The sequence below is a fragment of the Micrasema longulum genome, unplaced genomic scaffold (assembly GCF_059751315.1).
Source record: "Micrasema longulum isolate JH-2025_06_02 unplaced genomic scaffold, ASM5975131v1 h1tg000831l, whole genome shotgun sequence".
NCBI lineage: Eukaryota > Metazoa > Arthropoda > Insecta > Trichoptera > Brachycentridae > Micrasema > Micrasema longulum.
The window spans coordinates 120-21,519 of NW_028278023.1; the positions used below are offsets into that span (position 1 = coordinate 120).

Sequence of the window (21,400 nt, forward strand, 5' to 3'; positions counted from 1 at the left end):
GTCTACAATGTTTATCCAAATGATTTTTACATGTTTTCACGACACAAGGCATTTATTTTAATTTAGATTCTGAACGTCAAGCTCACATCACATCTGACTGGCGGTCAAATAACGACTAAATACGCATTGAGCATAACTGAGCGTTTGTGCATCAGTTAAGTGTGATCATTTTTGAGGGCTCAGGGCGCATCCATATGTATTAATAGGTCTATGATACAAGTTAAATTTGTGTTCACCAATATTTTGATAACCTCCCTAGGGGGTTAAAACTAATCATTATTGTCTATGAAAATTTAGAAACACTCAAAATACTGTTAATTAAACCAACTGGTCTAAGAAGAATCAAAAAGAAATTGTCTCTCTGTCCATATCTAACTCATTTCAGACCAATGGTGGATATTATCGTCTTTGTGACATGCCTTTGTGGTATTATTTGTAACATGCCTCACTTATAAATGAATTTATTTAAACAGTTTTTTTTCCTCCTGAACACGGGACGGGTTACCTAAGTACATATTTAATTTTGCAATGGAAATGATAAATGTTTTTTTTAAAGCTATATTGGATGCTTACATACCTTTTCTTGCACATCGGCAAGCTGTGAGAGCGCTCTCGCCAAGGCCGCGTGCTCCTCGGCTCCGGACAGAGCTGCTGCAGACCTGGCCGCTCCACCCGCTAGTGTTGCCAGCTCACGCCTCCCTCCAGCGAGGGCTTCAGCCGCCCCGTGGAGACGTCGCAATGCCGCGTCCAAAGCATCCACCATACCGCACCTCTCTTCAAACCACTGAAAACAAAAAATATTAATTAAGAGGTGTATTTGAAGTAGTAAAAAAATAATGACTGAGCTCTATGAAGCAACGTGATCTGAATTTTTTTTCCTACTAGTATTTTCTACGGTGCAATATCAATAGTAAAAAGTACATAATATATACATTCTATCCAGAAGTGTTCACTTTTGATAGACCAGTTTTTTGTATCGTTGGGTTTTCGGAACAAGTTGGTAACTAACGTTTTACTACTTGCGAGATATTTCACTTTTAAAGTTTACAGCTCATCCCAAATCAATAATTCAAAAAAATCTCTTTTTTTTATTTCATTTTTAAAAAATACGACATATTTTTATTTACTTTTTAAACAAAGATATTTGATGCCAGTTATGAAGAAATCTCATTATCGAAAATTTGTAATTTTCAACGTGTGCCAGAACCCCGATGATATAGTCCTGTTTTTTCAACCTTTTTACCCCTTTACGAGCAAAATAATTTGGCATCGTCAGGACCTTAATAATATTAATTGTATATCGATGATGTCAACGATGACGTATTTCATTTTGTTTCTATTGAGACCATATTATTATTAATTACGAAATCAAGTGTAAGGTAAGGAGCGGGCACAACAGACCATCGGCAGCAAGATCTATACATCTTATTGATCTTGCCGCTGATGGCATGCTTAAAATTAAATCAATTTTGCATAAGATTGACGTCTTCTAGATGAATAGAAAAGAAGAATATCTAAAGGGAAGCATAAAAATTATTAGTGCCATTCGCTACATCCTACCTTTGTGAACTAACGTTCCCTTTAATGGTGACCATAATAAATAAAAACAGAATAATACTACAAATAGAAAATTAGTAAATATATAATAAACATGCCCTAAGTTTTAACTTTTACCTTGCTTGCGATCGCAACCCCCCAAGATAGGCTTCTACCCACAGGTTGAAAAATATTGAAATACAATGAAAGCATCCACCCCTTTCCCGAAATTGTTTATAAAGAATTGTGTCTTTCTTCAATTTCGCATATTCACTACCAATTTTTTAAAACACTGGAACATAAATATTGCCGCATATATAAAAAAATATGTTTTCTTTTTGTTATTTATGCTACAACGCGCCATAGCCTGATTTGGATTGAAATTTTAACTTCTCAACATTACTGATCTAAAAATATATTTTGACCTTTTTTCAATGGGTATCTTTTTTTTGCGCAAGTGTCCTGGTCTAAATTAAGAAATGCGGTCTAAAAATTTAAACAACAATATAAATATTGCCTACACCCCAACCCTATTATAATAATAGAAATACGAGTCTTTCAGATACATAGAATATACGTTCGGAACTCTTTTTTAAACTTTATAAAAAAAATTAAGTAACTAATCAAAAGGGTACACTGTATTGTGTAAAAAAAAAAATATATATTTGAGGAACTGGAATCAAAATAAATAGTAATGAAATATTTTCATTTGTGTTTTCTAAAAATACATATTTTAAGAACATCATAATAAATCATTAAAGAATTTCATCATCATCATCATTCCCTTTCCGCACCTGATGGTGCATAGGGAACTGCATTCGTACACCAATCGCAGCGTATCTTGATCATTTTTGTTACATGAAGGTAAGATGATCAGTCTTACGCTTCAGGTACCAGTCCAGGTACTATGAAATATTCTGGTGTGAAAACACCCTTTTAAATAAATTTTTCATATCAACCATGTCGGGAATCGAACCCGAGTCCTCTCGCATGGTAGGCAAACGCGCTAACCATTACACCATGAGGCCGACGAATTTCACCAAGTAGGTATCAATCAATAAAATAACGTCTATTTTTTATTAGTTATGTTTCCATTCATTTTAAATATTTTCAGTGTCAATTTTATTTATAAAATCTGTTTATTAGATTTAAGTTCGTTTGCAGTTCGCAATATTTACAATAAGTTTGATGAAAGAAATCCAATCTTTATGGTGTCTTGTCAATTGGCATGCATTGCTAGTATTGGTGAAAAAATGATTTTTTGAGGCCATAAAAGTTTTTTTTTACTACAACCCAAACAAAACTTTTGGTGTACATACGACATGCATTTTTAACATTCGTAACAGGTATATTTAATTATTATAGAATAAAAGTTTGTTTGCCATTTAGGATTATCATAGTAAATTAATATAATATTCTGATACACATTTATTTATTCAATTCATTTAAATTTATTTTTATAAGGAGTATTTTTTTTTAAATTTACATTATTAGCCGTTGCAAACCAATGAGATTGTACAGAATACTCTTCATGAGTGAAAAGTGTAAATTAATTTACTTTTTAAAAACTAATGTCCATCTTTTCTCATTATTAAACGTGGTCATGAAAAACAATTCGGAAAACAAAATATTTACTGTAAGAAGAAATTAACATTATAAAATGCCACTGAGGAAGTTAATTTTCATATCCTTTTAAAAATAACAGTAATTTTATTTCAGTATTTTAATAATCTATTTTAGTTAATTTTATTACAACAAAATCTCATTTTAAACCATACAATGTACCTTATGTGTAACTAATGTCATATATATTATTGCCTATTTAAAAAAGCATTCTACATTTTACAAAGGTGATTCATATATTTTACACTAAATAAAAAACGTATTTACTCAATGAAAAATATTAAGAAAAACTATGTGCAAATTAATTAATTGGCTTGGTAAAATGTCTTACCTTGCCTTCCTTCTGCACTCGTTGAATTGTAAAGATAAACAAATTATGAATACAAATTAGAAACAAAAATTTCAATTCCCATTAAAAACTCTTTTTTTTTTAATCCTCGTTCAAAATTAATTCTACAGTCAAGTTACATCACTAATTTACCTGCCTTCATCTGTAGTATTTTACATAATGAGTATGCATTGTTAATCAACAGATCTCACAAAGCTGGTGTTTTGAGGCATATGATAGTCTCCAAGTAATCAATATTTTAGTAATACAATTAATTTTACTGAAATGACATAACTTGATAATCATAGAAAAACGTTTTCTCAAAAGAAACTAATTTGATTCATTATCGATGCATAAAAGCTTCAAATAATCTACATTAGTTTTTAAAACCAAATTATAAATACATTATTTAACTTACCGAATCAGACTCATCCATTTTGTATGTGATTTTGTTAACAGTTTCGCCAACTTTGTTGAATAATCTAAGAACTCCCGCACCACTCAAAGCAGAAGTGCTGGTAGCTTTAGGTAGATCCATCTCTTCAAGAAAATTAAAAATATTTTACAATCGCAGCTTCTAATAAATAAAAATAAAGTGGCATATTTGATGTGCAACCTTTTATGTACTCGGAAATCAACATTTTTGTACCTACCAATAAATAACATCTTCAAATTACATAAGCTAAATATTGAGTATGATTATAATCAACTGAATTGTGCCCACGGAGAGTACAAATGAAAAAAAAAACAAGAAACAGTTTTATTTAAACGTAAAATGATATATATATAGCAACGAAGTACCATTGACAATCTTTGAATTTTGTGAAATAATCATTGTTTTTTTGTTTTTTTTAAAAACAATAAAATTGACTTAATAGAGCTTTACTTAAAAGTTTTTTGTCAAATTACTCTAAAAAAAACAAAATCATATAAATATACACTTCTACATGGGCATAATTCAACTATTGAAACATGACATACCAATCGAATGACGCGATTATACATAATACAATCCTAATTTAATGTACAAATAATATACTAATCAAAAAACTTAATAAATTATCAAGGATATTTTACAATGTAAAATCATTTGGCAAGATAATTCAAATTCCAAGAATAAAAATAAATTAAAACTCGTTTGATCTTAGTTTGGTAACAAAACAGTGCAGAAAGAGAAGTGTGATTTACCAAGCTTGCTATTTACATGTTCCAAATATCTCACCTGACTCTAGGAATTGTCGAAAATCAGGATCGATACAAAGGACGGGATGCTGTGCAGTACGATTAAGGTATCTTTCCAGTGAAGCACGGCGCCTTTCTACAAACTCTGAGCTGCCTGATCCACCGGGGGAGACGTTCGAACCATCGGAAGACTGGTTGGACATTTTTATTTTGGTCATTCCTGGAAAATAAGAAAAGTCATTAAAAAATCAATCCATCACAGGTCATCAACTGAACATCAACATCATTGTGTTAGATTCGTGAAGAATTTTTGAAACCAATAAGAACAGAAGTTTAATTAGATATTAAATTATATTATTTAATTTTCTTATAGTAATCTGATGTAACATGTATTAAAAGACAACATACAAGAGCTGTATGTTAAGTACCAGCATTAGGGAATAAAATGCATTTTTATAAAAATATTTATTTCTCGACGTAGTCTCCTTTCAGCTGGATACATTTGGTTCAGTGATATTCCAACCAAAAAATGAGATTTATTGAACTCTGTAAATCGGGTCATTGTTCCGGCGGTAACCTCCTAGGAACGAGTCCAACCTACATGGGATCACCCAAAAACAACTATACATAATGACCTCGTTTGACGTGAACTGCTTTTGATAACTAAAAACTACTCGATAAATGTGCCAGAAATATTGACAGGTGTCGTCCGAAAGATGGTGTCAAATTATGGTATACAGATTTTAAAGTACCATACAGATACTTATCATACAGCCTAGGTACATTCAGCAACTGTGTCAAATGGTCACAATGAATCAATGTTTTTGTGTAATATTAGAATCTACCATACAATGTTCATATTCAATATGATTCATAAACAGATAACGTTTGCATAATGTTTAAAATCAAATTGAAATAGTTCAACGAAATATGTATGTACAGATAAAGGTGTGAGGAATACTTGGAAATAACTTATTTTCTATGAAATTATATCTGATTATTGATTGATTATTTTTAATTAAATAAATAATTTCTAAAGTGACTCATTCTAGTTCCAGTGCATACAGGATCATTTTTAAACAATCAATTTGTATCATTATATTTTTATTCCTTTTAACTTAATGTTGTGCTACCCCAGACATATAATTTCTAACTAAATAACATAGAACTATATGTAGTGCGTACTATCACTTAGTGTTTTAGGAATGAATTGCGGTTACGTGTCCTCAACGCATTTAATATAAATAACTAAATAAATCTAAATATCTCCCTTACTTTTTACTTTACGTATTGAGATAGGAGAGATAAATTATCACACTGCAGAATGTAAAAAGAACACAAAATTTTGATAACTTTCTTTAGAAAGGCTTATCTAGTTATTTAAATCTCTGCTGAATGAATATAATATTCACTTCACATAATTGCGAGTTAAGTAACTGGCAAAACCTCCATTAAGAAAATATTCCATTAAGATTTAATAAAAATGAATATTCTCAACTATTTTTTTGGGTAGCTTCATACTTCGTCGCTTTAGTTCATTTTTGTCTAACCGACCATTTTTAACAAAATTGGGTTAAATGTACATAGGTTCTGAAAAAACCTTCATTTATAAAATTAAAATAAAAGAAAATATGTTTTTTAAATTGTTTAAGGGGTTTTCAACAAATGTTGTCTTAAGTTGTGGTCATTATTTATTCCTTCTTCGTAAAAAAAACTTTAAAGCTCTCTTTCTGCAGATTAGTGTTTTGGTCAGTTGGACAAAAACGAACTGAAGCGGTGACTTGAACAAGCCTCAATTTTCAGAAGCTATTTCTTTTACGAAAAAAACATCTTGTGCAAAATTTGAACACCGATTTTTATTTGCAAAACATGCAAAAAGACCTATTATTATATACGTAGTAAATGAATTGCTACAGCACAAAATATTCAGTCTAAAAAAACATGTTTATTATAATACTATCACAGGAAATTGAGTTAGGAACACTCGTACATAAGGTAAGCATTTGCAGCAACTACATCCAGGCAGCAGCCAAGATAACAAAGTATTTTGATATTGATACAATGTAACGTAACAATATATAAGTTTATTGATTTTAAATATACTCATGGCAGGCACCGTGGCACAATTGGTAGGACAGCTAACTGTAAAATTATTGTCGCAGGTTCGATTCCCGCCAGTTGCGAGAAAAAAATCCAAGAAAGATTTTTTTCTTAATCGGACTGGGTGTTGTAATATATTTTTTCTTCTAACTTCCTTCCATACCCCCTCTTTCCCACCTGCTGACAAGCCTCTTCATTGATGAATTAAAAAAATAATCATAATTGTGAATAAATAAAAATAAACAAATAAAAAAAGCTTAAAACGTTTCTCTTGATATAGGGGAAAATTTACTGTAAAATTATTTTTTTTGCTTATTACTGTAAGTTTTACTATAAGGTTAACTAACCATAACAATTCATTATGAAGCAAGTACTACGTAAAAGAAATAAACTGAATAACTCACCAATGACACTCTTTTCTGGCGCTGGTGGAATTATCCGTCCTGCTCTGAGATACTTTTCTGTCAACTTGTCGTGCAGTCCCAAGAAATCACTAAATCGCCTTGAAACTCCAAAATCTTGTTTTGAGAAAATTGGCATATTTGTTTTGGTGATTATTCTGTACGCCACGTACGAGCTCATGCCTTCTCCTACCTTCTGGGGCTCTGTTACTGTGATTTCTATATTATTCCCACGTTCTGTTGTTACCTAAAACAGTAATCACAGTAATTCAGCTGAATTATAGTACCCCAATATACTCCTATCTATTAAATAATATGATTTCAATTACCAACACCACACTGCTTGAATTTGTAAAAAAAAACAAGATTAAAGCACATTTAATAAGGTTTTTTAGGCTTGTGTACATGTATTAAATAAGAACTAGGAATAGAGTATGTAATGCTTCTACACCTGTAGGTGTAAGTGATCCTTCACAATCCATCCTTTGATAAACTAAAAAGTCAGTTAAATACCTCTTCCATGATAGGGCTACTAATCGAATGTGGATTATTTATTAGAACATTCTCCATTTCTTCATTGACAGGAGAAGATATGTCTAAACTGGGAAACTCGTCAATATTGTCATAACCATTAGTGTCTTCCTTTGCCACTGGATTATCCTTAAAACAAATAATAATATATCACATCAATAACATATTAAATTTTAAGGTTTTGAGTAAAACGAGTGAAACAATAGTTGAATGCTTTAAATACTTTTATTAAAAATACATTATAACGCTTTTCGCAGTTCAAACAAAGTGAAATTCGTAATCTTGCAATCGTTCTTAAAAAGACACTACAACAATAAAATATCCCAAATTAAACAATTGGCCAATGAAACTTATTTTGAAATCATATATTATCTACAATTATACGTAGATATGACTATTCAAATAGGGGAGGAAGATAGCGATTTATCCATTGACGTATGCAATACATTTTGAACTGTCAAAATGACAACCCAAATCTTAAATAAAAAGGTTCTCATCGCTATAAATTTAGACCAACCTGAATTGCTGAAGCAAAGACATCTTCCTCGTCCTCATCCTCGTCTCTTTTTATATTTACAGTTTCAAACAAAGGGGGAGGCTCCATATCTTCAGCCATTATTGTTCAATTTGATTTTCTCCTAATCAAACTATCAAACGAATGACAACGACATATGACCGGCAACACCAATTTAGCGTTCATAGTGTTGCCCCATAAAAATGTAGGTAGGAATTTATAATAATCGACATTAATCGATATTGGGTTATTAAAAGTTTTAATCAAAAATGTATCACGATTAGTTACGAAATTATTTTTAAAAAGCACTCGCGCAATTATTTTTACAAAACCCAATTTTTTTTACCTGTTTTTTATTTTAACTAAACGGACCTTTAGTTCAAATGACAGTGTTGACACCACTTGACAGTCTTGAGTCTTAACTGGCCTCGACTCTTGACACAAACTCTAAATAAAAATAAAGGCTTTTCAGATTCATAAGAGAGAGAATTCTAATAATATAGTCAATTAATATTAGTTAAGAAAGTCTTGATCCAATCTTTTCTCAATTCTTATTGGTATCTAGGTTGATTCCTTTCCGTATGTTTTATATTTTATACATTTTATAGATACTTATATTATAGTAAGTGCCGCGAGCTGTCAGCTTGTTTTGTGTGTACGTGTTTTGTTGTAGTAAAATTAATATTCTCATGGTTCTATTTTCTTATTAAATCTTAATAATAATTTCATTTATTGTGTCGTTACACAGGAATGTTCAAGACATTTAAACTAAATATTTTATAACAAAGGCTAACATATTGTTGAGATGAGTAATCCAAATGTGCCAAAGCCAAAACCTAAAACATCTGCTGGCCCCGGTTCAGCTGGTAATCTTCTGTCCAGTGTAGCACCACCGTCTGCTTTACCCAATTTTATAACCACTCCATCTCCACAAGTGTCCTCCGCTTCATCTGACTCCCTTATTAAGGTAGGTGTGTCAACAGGTTAACCTGCTGAGATTTATCATAATATGCTCACGAGTCAAAAAAATATAACAAACTAATCTAACAGTAATGTGGCAAACTGCAAACTTCTAATGTTTTACCTCCACAGCGAATCGCAAGTTTGTTTGTCAACAATCCACTAGTTATACCAATATTTTTACAAGCATTTTGTAACAGCTAGAGGAATTTAAGATTGTTTGGGCCGTTTAGTAAGCCATTTTCGAGCCTGGTATTTAGAACTTCAATAGGTTTAAAAGATAATATATTTATCTCTAATCTTACACACTTAACACTGATATAAGTAATATATTTCTCTTTTTGACAAATTTACACACTTATTGGTGTTCCATTGAATTTTTTTTTTCGACCGTATATATGTATATCTAGATGCAGCACCTAACTTGTAGTCAGTAAGCGTGAACCTAACTTGTAGTCAGTAAGCGTGAAGCAACACGGCACGACATACAGCTTTGAATTCACAGTAAATTGGCATAGACAGATAGTCTTTCACGCCAATTTTCACGCGACAATGCTCATTTTTCAAAACATGGTTTTAAAATATCGTTTTATGAAGCATCATCTCTATTTCATTATACCTAAGTGCATTCGAAAAACTAATAAAAAGGGCAATAAATTATTTGATTCTTATTGAATTGTCGGCCTCGTGGTGTAATGGTCAGTGCATTTGCTTACCATGCAAAAGGTCTCGGGTTCGATTCCCGACATATTTGATATTTATTTATTTAAAAGGGTGTTTTTACATTTAAAATATTTCATAGTCCCTGGACTGGTATCTGTAGCGTGAGACTGATTATCTCACCTTCATGTAACAAAAATGATCAAGATACGCTGCGATTGGTGTGCCAATACAGTGTTCTATGAACCATTAGGTACGGAACGAGGATGATGATGATAAAAAAATGAAAAGGTGTGTAATTATGCAGATAATCATTGTGATTATTTTTGTAGTTAACTTTGTATTTGTACATTGACCCTCAGAGTACGATCCCACGAACATTGACATGTAGGCTTAAAAAAGTCAAACATATGGGAGGTGTTTTTTTTTTTTTACTTTTTTTTTTACAAAAGACAAAATATAACAAATACATTACAGTGTGTTTGTTGTAAGTGCTGATTTAAGACATTTATGCCTCCTTAAAAAATATTGTGTTCGATTCAGGTAAGTAGGTGTTTTACGAGCAATATTTTGTATTCTTTGACTAGCTTATGAGGAAGTTCAGTGATTTAAAAAAAAAAAACTGTGTACCGTGTGATCAGCGCTACGATTTTTTGAATTTAAGAAATTTTTTAATTACTCCGCCTGTGATATATATATTTGGATAATTTATATAGCGCTGTTTTTGTGAAAATCACCTCAAGGGCGCTGAATGATGTCACAAGTTCTCATCGTTGAGTTATGATGATTGGTGAGTTGGCTTCCCGGAAATCAACACTATCATTGGTTGATTTGGAGGAAATTGTGGCGTAGTTCATTTTTATGAATTTTTTCATGCATTTTCTAGATTCTTTGCCTTACAAATAAACGGTCTAAATTTTACTGCATGTAAGAAAACATTTTTTATATCCAATTTCCCATAGCACTGAACTTCCTCATTGTTTAAAAATGACAATTTCAAGTTGATCAGGCATCATACTCAAATCGGCTTATTGAATTATATTTTACAGAAGGAGTTAGCTGCAGCATCCCAAAATGTTCAACCCAATGCTCCATCTCAACTTGTTAAAAAATCAGAATCAAGTGAATTTCTACAACCCACCTTCAGGTATTAGATATCATTACATGGAGGCCAATAACATATAATGAAATAGGCACGTTACTAGCGCGAAGAAAATGCCATTTCAATTTGGACACAATTGTCTTCTGTGCTTTCATTCTCTAACAGACTTTTATCTTTATTTTATATAGCATTCAAAATCGACGTATTTTATTTATCAGTTACTTATCTTACCATTGATATATATGTATATATACACTAGATGCAGCACTAAGCACCCATCTTGTGTTCCATTCAACTTAAGTTCCGGAACTTAACTGGTAGTCAGTAAATGTGAAGCAGCGTAAAAAGGCGCGACATACAGCTTTGAATTCACAGTAAACTGGCGTAGACAGTTTTTTGTATAGACAGTTTTTGGCATAGACAGTTTTTTTTTACTTTACTACGCATTTTGCATGACAATGTTGATGCGACAATGCTCATTTTTCAGAACATCATTTCAAACTATCGTTCTATGAAGCATCATCTTTATTTAATTATACCTCAGCATATTTTATTTATTAGTTTAACCACTTATTTTGCTAATGACCATGAATTTATTACCATTATACCTGATGAATATTTAAGCTACGAACCTTTTTTTTTAATTGAAATTTTTTTCACATTTTTCACGCCAAACTGCAAAAGCAGTTTTTTTGCAGGGATTTCTCTCTTTAAACATTTTGGTAACACAATATAATAATGTTTACATAAAAATATAAAAAATCTTAAATTTATCAATAAAATACAAGTAAATCAAGTCTTTTTTGATACTGAAATATATAAAAAATTATAAACGAACACTTTTTTTGACACTGTTTTAAATTGTTTGGTTTCCCCATTATTATTTTTTTACACACTAAACTTAGAATTAAAGAAAAAGATTTTTAAAACCAATTTTACTTTGTTTTTATTAATCACTATTCTTTATTTCGTCCGGGAGTCTCTTTACTATGCGAGGGAGTATTTACGCCCTGGTCCTCTCTCCATGCGCATTTAGAGCTCTTCTTTCTATGAAATTTCCTTAGAAATCCATGAAGTCCTCTGTTACCAGGCGATAGTATATCATATTCTGTACCGTCAAAACTTTACACATCGGGAAAAGATTTTTGTAGTCATTTTGACAAGTAATCATGTTGGTTTTACTCGCTAACATTTTAATGAATCTAATTTGTAATTTTTTTTATCCTTTTTGATAATAAATAACTCCCATATGCTGTAAGCAACGCGTTGTAGTGCTATCACAGACGTTACTTAATGAGTTTAGCACATTTTTCAAAATTTTGTCTCCTGCCTACTAGTGTCGTTTCTATAATAACAAATTGCACAGAAATAAATAGGAACTGAAGAAATATGTAAATCTCTTATATTGTTAAGGGCAACACAATATTTATTATAATATCTTAGATGTAGCTAGTATAAGAATAATGGGTCTATTTACTATACGTCATTGGTGGAAGCCTCCAAAATAATGTTTAATTTTTCCACATCAAGGTAATAAAAAAATATATTTATAAATCTTTTAGCCCGGCGATCCCTCCAAGCAAGGGAGTCCCGATGGAAGCCACTCTTCCCACCAGCGGCACGACTTCAGAGCTGAGTTCTCCGAGTTCTGCGGAAAGTTTCACAGAAGTCCAGTCAGCCCACGAGGCCCAAGAGCTCGTCGGAGACGTGATGCCGGGCAGCGGGATCCTGACCTGGGTGAAGGGAGCTGTCTCCACTGGCGGACTGCTGCACAGAGTGGCGGAGAAAGCCAAGAACTCTGTGGACTCGATGATCACAACCCTCGACCCTCAGATGAAAGAGTACATCTGTAAGATACCTGTACTGTAATTTTTTACTTTATTTCATTTTAAATGTTTATCTGTTCAGCAAATGTACCACAAAGTCAGCGGAAAATATGAGATTTGAAAGTGTTTAAAATTTATGTTTTTTTTAAACCATTTTTATGGAATTCATGCTTGCATTATTTATAATGCGAATTGTTTTTTTCAAACACATCAAGCCATGATCACTGAGACATTGTAACCAACAAAAACAGTATTTTACAGGAGAACACATCTTCCTCTCAACAAGGAATATGCTTTGAAAATCAAACTCTATTTTGAACTTTTATTCAATTGATATTTATAAAATAAACACAATGTTTTGGCAATCGTAACTCGTCATACGACTTTTACACAAAGAAATCTTTCTTTTGTGGCCTGAAAAGTGTTCAATTACCTGGATAAACATAAAACAAAAGTCGTCTTCAGGGGAAATATTTACATTTTGTCTAGCGGAAGACACCTATGCAGGAGACTGCTGCGAGACATTACATAAACTTGTCTACTTTTAATCATAATATGGTGAACACATAGTACTGCGTATTGTTTCAGATAGTGATGTGGAATTGTTATTTCTGTTATAATTTTAATTTTTGTATTTTTTCAAATGTATGCTTCCACTTTTCATTATGTTGTATCCCAACTCAGCACAGGGATTTTGGCCTCATGTGGTTTGGGATATGTTACTGCAGTGAAACCTCTTTCTTTAATTTTTAAAGGGATCTTTTAAAATAAGAAAATTGCGGAAAAACAATGATTATAATATGGGGATAAGAGGTACACAAGGGGCTACGATTGGGTAAACTTTATTGCATTGGAAATAATATTTCATCAACATTTGGTTTTTGGCTGTTTTTCAGCTTTCAGACGATTAATGAGGTAAAATGGTGTTTAGAGAAACAATATTTTTGGTGTGTTTGTATGAAATCGGCCTCCGTGGTGTAGTGGTCAAGACGCTTGACGCACGCACGAAAGGTTTCGTGTTCGATTCCCGGTGAGAACATAAAAATTAAAATGTGGTTTTTCTCAAGCCTGGGTGTTCTGTGATGTTATTCACCACTGTAATTGGTCCTTCTGGCCTGTTGTAGTGCAAAAAAAAAAAAAAACAATTCAGAGTTAGAAGACATAAATGACTTATGAAATTATTCGGTGAACGATAGATAAAGACACACTGCATCTTTTTGTCATTGGCAGATTGCATATATTTTATTTTTTTTAAACTGATTTTGTTGCATCACACTTCTTGTAAATATGTTTTTCTGTTACTTAGATTCTGGAGGAGATGTGGAAGTCCTGGTTACATCAGACAAAGATGAAAAAGTGGTGCCTATTCGTGACGCATTTCAAAATGTCTTTGGGAGAGCGACTGTCATGTTAGTCTAAAATTTCTTGGTCTAATTAATACTACAATTAATTTCTAATATGTTAAAATATTTTTAATACTTCTTTGTTATTAATTTCAGTGGATTCCCAGCACAATCACAAAAGATCGCTCCTCAGCCAGTTGGTTTTGCGGCCGCTCTTTCGGCGGCAAAAGATAGAATAGGTCAACTCCGTTCTAACAATTCTAAAATAGGAAACAATGTTCCTATTGTGGCCGTCGAAAGCTTTGTTATCGAGGTCACCAACGAAAGGTAATTGTTTTTACACAAGTACTTTATTAAAAGAGGTGCTTTGAAAATTACCATTTGTATTCTTTCATTATTCCGTGTCCTGGCGGATGATGAATACAATACTATGTGTGAAATAGAACCAGAATCCTGGGCGAGCATTTTTAACTCTATGGCTTTATAAAAATCTATAAAAATCCTGAAAAAGTTATTTAACAATAACAATGTTCTGATGTTATTCACAAGATTAAAAATGTTCTTTATTCCCAAAAATATAATATTACAAACAATTTGGATTCATTCTAAAGTATAAAGTATAAAACTAACTTTAAACTAAAATTATCTATTCAATATTGGGCACTCACCTTAGTTGACCTGCGTTTCCCCCAACTCAGACAAAAGATCAACATACTTACACACTTCATACCCCATTGTTAAAGCACTGTTTAAGGTTATCTGTCTTAAATATTTCATTCAACATAAATCTGAGACTGGGTTTAGTTAAACAATTATATTCGTAGTTATTTTAAATCACAGGAAATGTTTTGTATTCTTATTTCCTGCTAGTCATTTGTTTATCATTGTCTGTATTTCTTTCGATTGTAACATATTTGATATGTTGTGAGGTAAGCCATGACTTATTTTGCATATGAAAGATTTAAAAGTTGTTATTTAAAAAACCCATTAGTCACATAAATCAATATATTTTTAAAAAATATGCGTATATAATAGTAATTCAAATTCAAATTTATTTATTCACAAAGTAACATAACAAATAACAAAGGATTTAAGACGTTAAATTGGAACTTTATATCAAACCAAGAACCCTTGAGCAATGGTTCGACATTATTAAAGTATAATACTCTCTAATAGCAAGAGTATTTGCCTCTTAAACATAGTTTCACTAATGTGAAAGATGTCGATCTCCAAAGTGATAATGTTCAGCTGCTTGACTGCTCTTCCAATCGGCATGACCAGAGGCAGGTTGGTTCTGGAAACCGGGAGGTAAAACAGTCTGTGCTGACGCTGTCAGAGATAGCCATCAGGAACATAAAATTGATACTCCCTAAAATAGCCGAGTTATCGATGAAACCCCTTAACAGTCTGAAAAAATGGGTCAGTGTAGACCCAATATGATATATTTATTTGACATTGCTACTTGGACTACTAAAAAGGGACTTTTATAAAAACTGTAGACTGAAGACTTCTATATAAGGACTTTTGGCCTACTTTATCTTCACATTTGTTTGAAAATGCCCTAAAAAGATGAAAAAATTAACTAAATTAGTTGACTCAAATTAGTGTTTGATGTTAATATAGAGTTCTACAAAATAAACGCCAATTCAATAAATAAATAAAATTTAAAGAGGGAGTTCATTTGAATAATTTGATTGTGGTTTTTCAAAGAAAGTCATAACAGTGAATTTGACAGTGATCATTTACACCAGAAAATGTCAGGTCATTAGGACTGTAAATGTCTAGACCTCCATGTTCCCTTCTTAAAATGTTCACTTTTTTGTTGTTGTATCTTTTAATCACACTTTTAGCAAATAATATTACTTTTATAAATTATAATTGATTCTTTTGATTTAATAATATTGAATTCCTGTACTTTTGAAAGATACTCGGGTTTGTAAATATGATTATGTAAAATCTGCCACATTTAATAAGCCTGCGTTGAGCCAGGAATCCCACTATTTTATACTAAATAGTTGAGCATGTGAGTATTTGATAAAACACATGGTACATTATATTATCTTCTGCTAACCGGTTTGGTAAGCCGAAAGCACAGCATAATTCTCTGGCAAAAAGCACCTGTTCAGCACTATGCAAAGGAACTACTAAATGGGTAGGCACAGGATGAAACTTTGCTGAAACCAAGTGAGAGTACTGCAGATTAAATAAACACCTTGCCAGAATGAACCTCTCTGAAATTTATAGATGTAGGTCCTGAACACCTATACACATTCTATGTGGATGTGATGCTTTATATCTGCATCCTCGGGGGAACGCTAGTTAAACCTGAGGATATATAATAGCCCGATAAGGGGAGATTTAGCAATATGAGAACACTTGCTCTCCACTCGGTAGCCAGGCTCTTTAAAGACCTGGGCTCGGAGGCCGAAAACTAATTTACGGGAACTCATCACAATAGATCTATATAGGTCGCTGTGACGTCAACTTATATAACACTGGCCCACATTTTTTAGAATAAGAACTGGTTTGGTAAAGTGGCGATCCATTAAATTTTGGATTGGGTTTTTGAGGCATTTAGTCAACTACCTGCTTTAATAAAGTGTTACAGTTTAAATCTACCGCAAAACGAAGACCGGCTAAGCTGTTTTATTGTTGGAATGTAATATGTTTTGCTTCTTTTATCAGGTGGTTTGACTTGGCTGTTCTTGTTCTGACTGATCCAGAAAGAGGAATTAATCTGGAAACTTACACACAAATGACTCCAGTACCGTCTGCCGTGATCACAGCCGCACAGGGAGACACTCCATCAGATTATCAACACAAGGAAACAGGATTCAGCACAACCATCGGCTCGTACATGAGTGCCAACTTACAGGTAATAAGTAATCAGTTATCCCTCAACAATATTTTGAATACCTATATCTAAATTTTGCAAATAAATAGACAAATTCATGTTTGTACTTTTTCATTTTTGGACCAAAATAACAACATATGTACAATAAGTTTTTCTGGGTTATTATGCCGTGTGTCGTTCGTACTCTCTACCGACGTTTCGGATCGCGTTACAGCGTCCATCATCAGGGTTGATGTTATTTGTGTATGAATATGTGTTACGTTAGGTACTTAGAATTTTTACCGTGTCGTAGTCGTTTTTGTGTGATGTTATGTATTTGGGACTTGTACCGTGTCGTAGTCGTTTAGATTAATGTGTACCATTATGTACTTAGGATCTATACCGTATCCCAAATCTGTGTTACATTGCAATCTTTATGCAATTTCTTTATGACTGGGTACCAGGATGTTTTTAATCGCATCCCATCATCTCTGTTTATGTTGTCGGGATGTTTGTAAATCTCAATTGCTTCTTTTACTAGTCGTGTTTGGTGGTTCTTTGGCCTCCCTAAGATTATCGGCTCAAAGGAAAACTTATGCCCCGTTTCTATGTGGTGCTCGGCCAAGGCCGATTTTTCGGGGTAGCCGAGCCTGCATGCACTCATGTGCTCCTTTACTCTCTTTGTTATATTTCTGGCAGTCTGCCCGATGTAAACCTTAGGGCAGTTTTTACAATCCAGTTTGTAAATGCCGTCGTCTCAATCTCTTATTTTTGTCGGCAAAAATAAGAGATTTTCTTAAATCAGCAAAGGACCGGGATCCTCTCGAAACCGACGGCATTTACAAACTGGATTGTAAAAACTGCCCTAAGGTTTACATCGGGCAGACTGCCAGAAATATAACAAAGAGAGTAAAGGAGCACATGAGTGCATGCAGGCTCGGCTACCCCGAAAAATCGGCCTTGGCCGAGCACCACATAGAAACGGGGCATAAGTTTTCCTTTGAGCCGATAATCTTAGGGAGGCCAAAGAACCACCAAACACGACTAGTAAAAGAAGCAATTGAGATTTACAAACATCCCGACAACATAAACAGAGATGATGGGATGCGATTAAAAACATCCTGGTACCCAGTCATAAAGAAATTGCATAAAGATTGCAATGTAACACAGATTTGGGATACGGTATAGATCCTAAGTACATAATGGTACACATTAATCTAAACGACTACGACACGGTACAAGTCCCAAATACATAACATCACACAAAAACGACTACGACACGGTAAAAATTCTAAGTACCTAACGTAACACATATTCATACACAAATAACATCAACCCTGATGATGGACGCTGTAACGCGATCCGAAACGTCGGTAGAGAGTACGAACGACACACGGCATAATAACCCAGAAAAACTTATTGTGCATCTTAACGGCCGTGAAAATCTAAGAAGTTTAACAACATATGTATATTAAGATATTTAAGTGTTAAATTGGGACAACGCATCAAGGCAGGTACGCTTGTGCAATGGCTCAATATTATGAGGGCACAATACTCTCCAATAGCAAGAGTATTTGTCGCTTAAACATAGTTTCAGTGATGTGAAAGATGTCAATCTCCAAAGTAATCACGTTCAGCTGCCTGACCGCTCTTCCGATCAGCATAACCAAAGGCAGGTTAGTTTTGGAAGCCGAGAGGTAAAACAGTCTGTGTTGACGCTATCGGAGATATCCATCTGGAACATCAAAATGTATATTCTCTGATATGGTCGAATCAGCCTGAAAAAATGTGTTATAATTTATTATTTTTGTTTGTGCTATAATTTATTTTATCACTAAATTTTGCTACCTGAGAATCAAAATTGAAGTTAATAATTAATATTTTATTGCTTCTTTTTTCAGACGCATCACAGTCAATGGCACGAAACAGCTACCTCAGTATCAAGAAAGGAAATGATACACCTGGCTGCCAAGTCTTTAGCTACTCTCTATAAAAAATCAATGGCCACCTCAAAAACATGAATCTCCAGTGCAGTAAAAATTAAGTTTATTCCATCCCATAGTACCTATACTAACACATAATAAATCGTATATGTTTTAAATTAGAAAATTCCCATTAATCAACGTGTTATTTTTTATGTATCCAGATATCAACTACATATTTTATTTTTTAAATTACTCCACAGCAGGCCGGAAAGCCCAATTACAGTGGTGGATCATAGCACAGAACATCCAGGTTTGAAAAAATCACATTCGATTTATGTGTTCTCACTGGGAATCCAACACAGAGCCTTCCGTGTGTGAGTCAAGCGTCTTATGGTGGCTGTACTCACCCATCGAGAACGTCTCGCCGAGAGTCTCGGCCGATGAGGCTCTCGACGAGAGCATATCTGTACACACTGGTTTTTTCATTAGTACTGAAGATTCCCGCAATATTGGACGTAGAAATTTCTGCTGCTGTTTCGCTGCCTTAGTTCTTGTATGTTCAATAGACCATTTTGCAAATTTTAAAAGACATTTTATTTGTTTTTAAAATCAAATAAGTCAAATTAGTAAGTGGAGATTGCCACTCAAAAAATGCTGAAAATACCATTTGGTAACTGAAAAAAAAAAAAAACTTTAGCTACATGAACGCGTAATAAGATAATGAACATATTGGCATTCATAACTCAATTTTCTAAAAATGGTCTATTGAACATACAATCTGCATTAAAAAGTATCATTTAAGAGTGAGTCCATGAAATCGAATGCGAACCATATCGAGTTATAAACTGATTCAGCTGCAGCTCCAGACTGCATAGATGCAATAAACTTTCTTTTATAGCTACGGTATGTCACCATTAGCGAATATCTCTTCTTTTTGAACAAGTGTGTACATGCTCGCTCTTGTTTTCCTCGCGAGACCCAACGGGATCCTTTGAGTCAAGCGCAATAAACCGACAAGCGACCGAGACATACGAGACCGACCGAGGTGAGGCGCGAGAGAGCGAGACTCGATGAGAGCACTGAGTACATGCTCGATCTCGGCCTGTCTCCAGGTGTCTCAACGAGTGTGTACGGCCGCCATTAGCCACTACACCATGGAGGCCACTATGTTAATAAATCATCTTTATTTGTATTAAAAAATCTGCATTTTTAAATACTAATGGTTTCAATACAAAAATTGACACATTTTTCTCGTTAAAGTGTTTTTGACTTCAATCTAATACATAATATATTCAATCCTAAATATTATTTGTAGATTGAAGATGTTTTATATCGTAATAAAAATAGTATGTAATGTACAAGTTATTATAGTTTTAATTTATAAAATATTTGAGGAATGTTATTTGCAGAGATGACTTATTTCATACTACAATATGTATCTAATTTATTAAACTAACTTACTTGTTAATGCTATACTTATTTCATTTTTAGTATACAGTAATTACAATTCAGCCATTTCTATGTAAATACATACTCTAAATAGAGTCTAGCATCAAACATTAATGTGTGACATAAAAATCTATTTTTATAATAATGTAATAAATAAATGTAACTATTAAAAGTCAAGTATCATTTTTCAAAATAAGTATACTACAGGGGTCGGCACTCGAAGTGTTGCCAATTAAAAATTCTGTTATTTTGTCAATTTTGATTTTTTAAATTTTAAAACCTCAGTATATCGTAAAAACATTTTTTTTTTTTTAAAATAATAGTATTCACCTTTAGCGCAGATAAAAGCATCGAGTCTGTTGAAGAAAGCTTCACATGCTGCACGAATGTGGGCTGATGGTATTTTGTCCCATTCTCGGCAAAGAGTAATTTTTAAGGCGTCAACCGTCTCATATTTTTTAGCTGATACTTTGTACTCTAGAATGGGCCATATGGAAAAGTCCATTGGGGAATATAGAGGCTACTGTTGTGATGAAATGAAGCTGAGAACTTTTTATTGTAAAAAACATTGGGTTTCACGGGCATTATGGGATGGTGCCGAGTCTTGTTAAAACATCCAATGGTTTCTACCAATTTTTTTACGTGCCCAAGGTAACAACGCATCATTTAAAATCTTTTCACGGCAGATTTGCTGATTTACCTTTACGCCCTGTTCAATGAAAACGAGTAGTGAGCGTCCTGTGGCAGTTACCACGGCCCAAACCATCACTGGTGCAGGCGCTTGCTTTTGCAGAGCAATTCGCTGGTCTAAATTGTCTTTTAATTTGTACTGTAACCATACACAATCGTTTTGTTTCATCAGAAAATACCAAATTGTCTAGCTCGCCACCAACGTGCAAGTGTTTTAACACCTTTGCTCTTGCTAGGCGAACTGCCTTTTGTACAGGCATTAAATCTTGCACTTTTTGTATTTTGTAGGGCTTCAATCGTAGTTCATTTTTTTAATATGCGCCCCATGCTACGAGCAGACACATTGAGATTTTTCACCAATTGAACTGCGCCTTGTCGTGGATTACATTGAATTCTG

At 33.3% G+C, this 21,400-nt stretch overlaps 2 protein-coding genes across 3 annotated transcripts; one reads left to right on the forward strand and one right to left on the reverse strand.

Annotated features, from left to right (window-relative positions):
- Positions 1 to 556: 556 nt before the first annotated feature.
- LOC148278730 (sorting nexin-2-like) lies at positions 557 to 8,392 on the reverse strand. The gene is made up of 6 exons (XM_088230911.1): positions 8,219 to 8,392; positions 7,684 to 7,830; positions 7,174 to 7,417; positions 4,710 to 4,889; positions 3,906 to 4,027; positions 557 to 784 (listed from the first exon to the last, which is right to left on the reverse strand). The coding sequence occupies exons 1-6, from the start codon at positions 8,315 to 8,317 to the stop codon at positions 557 to 559; spliced, it is 1,020 nt and encodes a 339-aa protein (XP_088087037.1). The 5' UTR covers positions 8,318 to 8,392.
- Positions 8,393 to 8,591: 199 nt separating this feature from the next.
- LOC148278731 (protein PRRC1-like) lies at positions 8,592 to 19,051 on the forward strand. Of its 2 annotated transcripts, none has more exons than XM_088230951.1 (8): positions 8,592 to 8,870; positions 8,964 to 9,182; positions 10,885 to 10,982; positions 12,500 to 12,786; positions 14,070 to 14,172; positions 14,263 to 14,433; positions 16,792 to 16,981; positions 18,841 to 19,051. In XM_088230951.1, exons 2-8 carry the CDS (start codon positions 9,021 to 9,023, stop codon positions 18,958 to 18,960), a joined length of 1,131 nt encoding a protein of 376 aa, XP_088087077.1. In that variant the 5' UTR covers positions 8,592 to 8,870; positions 8,964 to 9,020; the 3' UTR covers positions 18,961 to 19,051. The 2 variants fall into 2 exon arrangements, with proteins under 2 accessions (XP_088087077.1, XP_088087078.1); XM_088230952.1 differs by having other exon boundaries at positions 8,592 to 8,794.
- Positions 19,052 to 21,400: the final 2,349 nt, after the last annotated feature.

Bases quoted from the DNA above. Each gene is read 5' to 3' on its own strand.
- LOC148278730 (XM_088230911.1), bottom strand. From the start codon at position 8,317: ATGGCTGAAGATATGGAGCCTCCCCCTTTGTTTGAAACTGTAAATATA. The intron at 7,831-8,218 runs GTTGGTCTAAAT...ATTTGTTTTAAG, and splicing joins TCTTTGCTTCAGCAATTCAG to GATAATCCAGTGGCAAAGGA. The intron at 4,028-4,709 runs GTGAGATATTTG...ATTTTCTTGAAG, and splicing joins TCGACAATTCCTAGAGTCAG to AGATGGATCTACCTAAAGCT.
- LOC148278731 (XM_088230951.1), top strand. From the start codon at position 9,021: ATGAGTAATCCAAATGTGCCAAAGCCAAAACCTAAAACATCTGCTGGC. The intron at 9,183-10,884 runs GTAGGTGTGTCA...TATATTTTACAG, and splicing joins CATCTGACTCCCTTATTAAG to AAGGAGTTAGCTGCAGCATC. The intron at 10,983-12,499 runs GTATTAGATATC...TAAATCTTTTAG, and splicing joins TTTCTACAACCCACCTTCAG to CCCGGCGATCCCTCCAAGCA.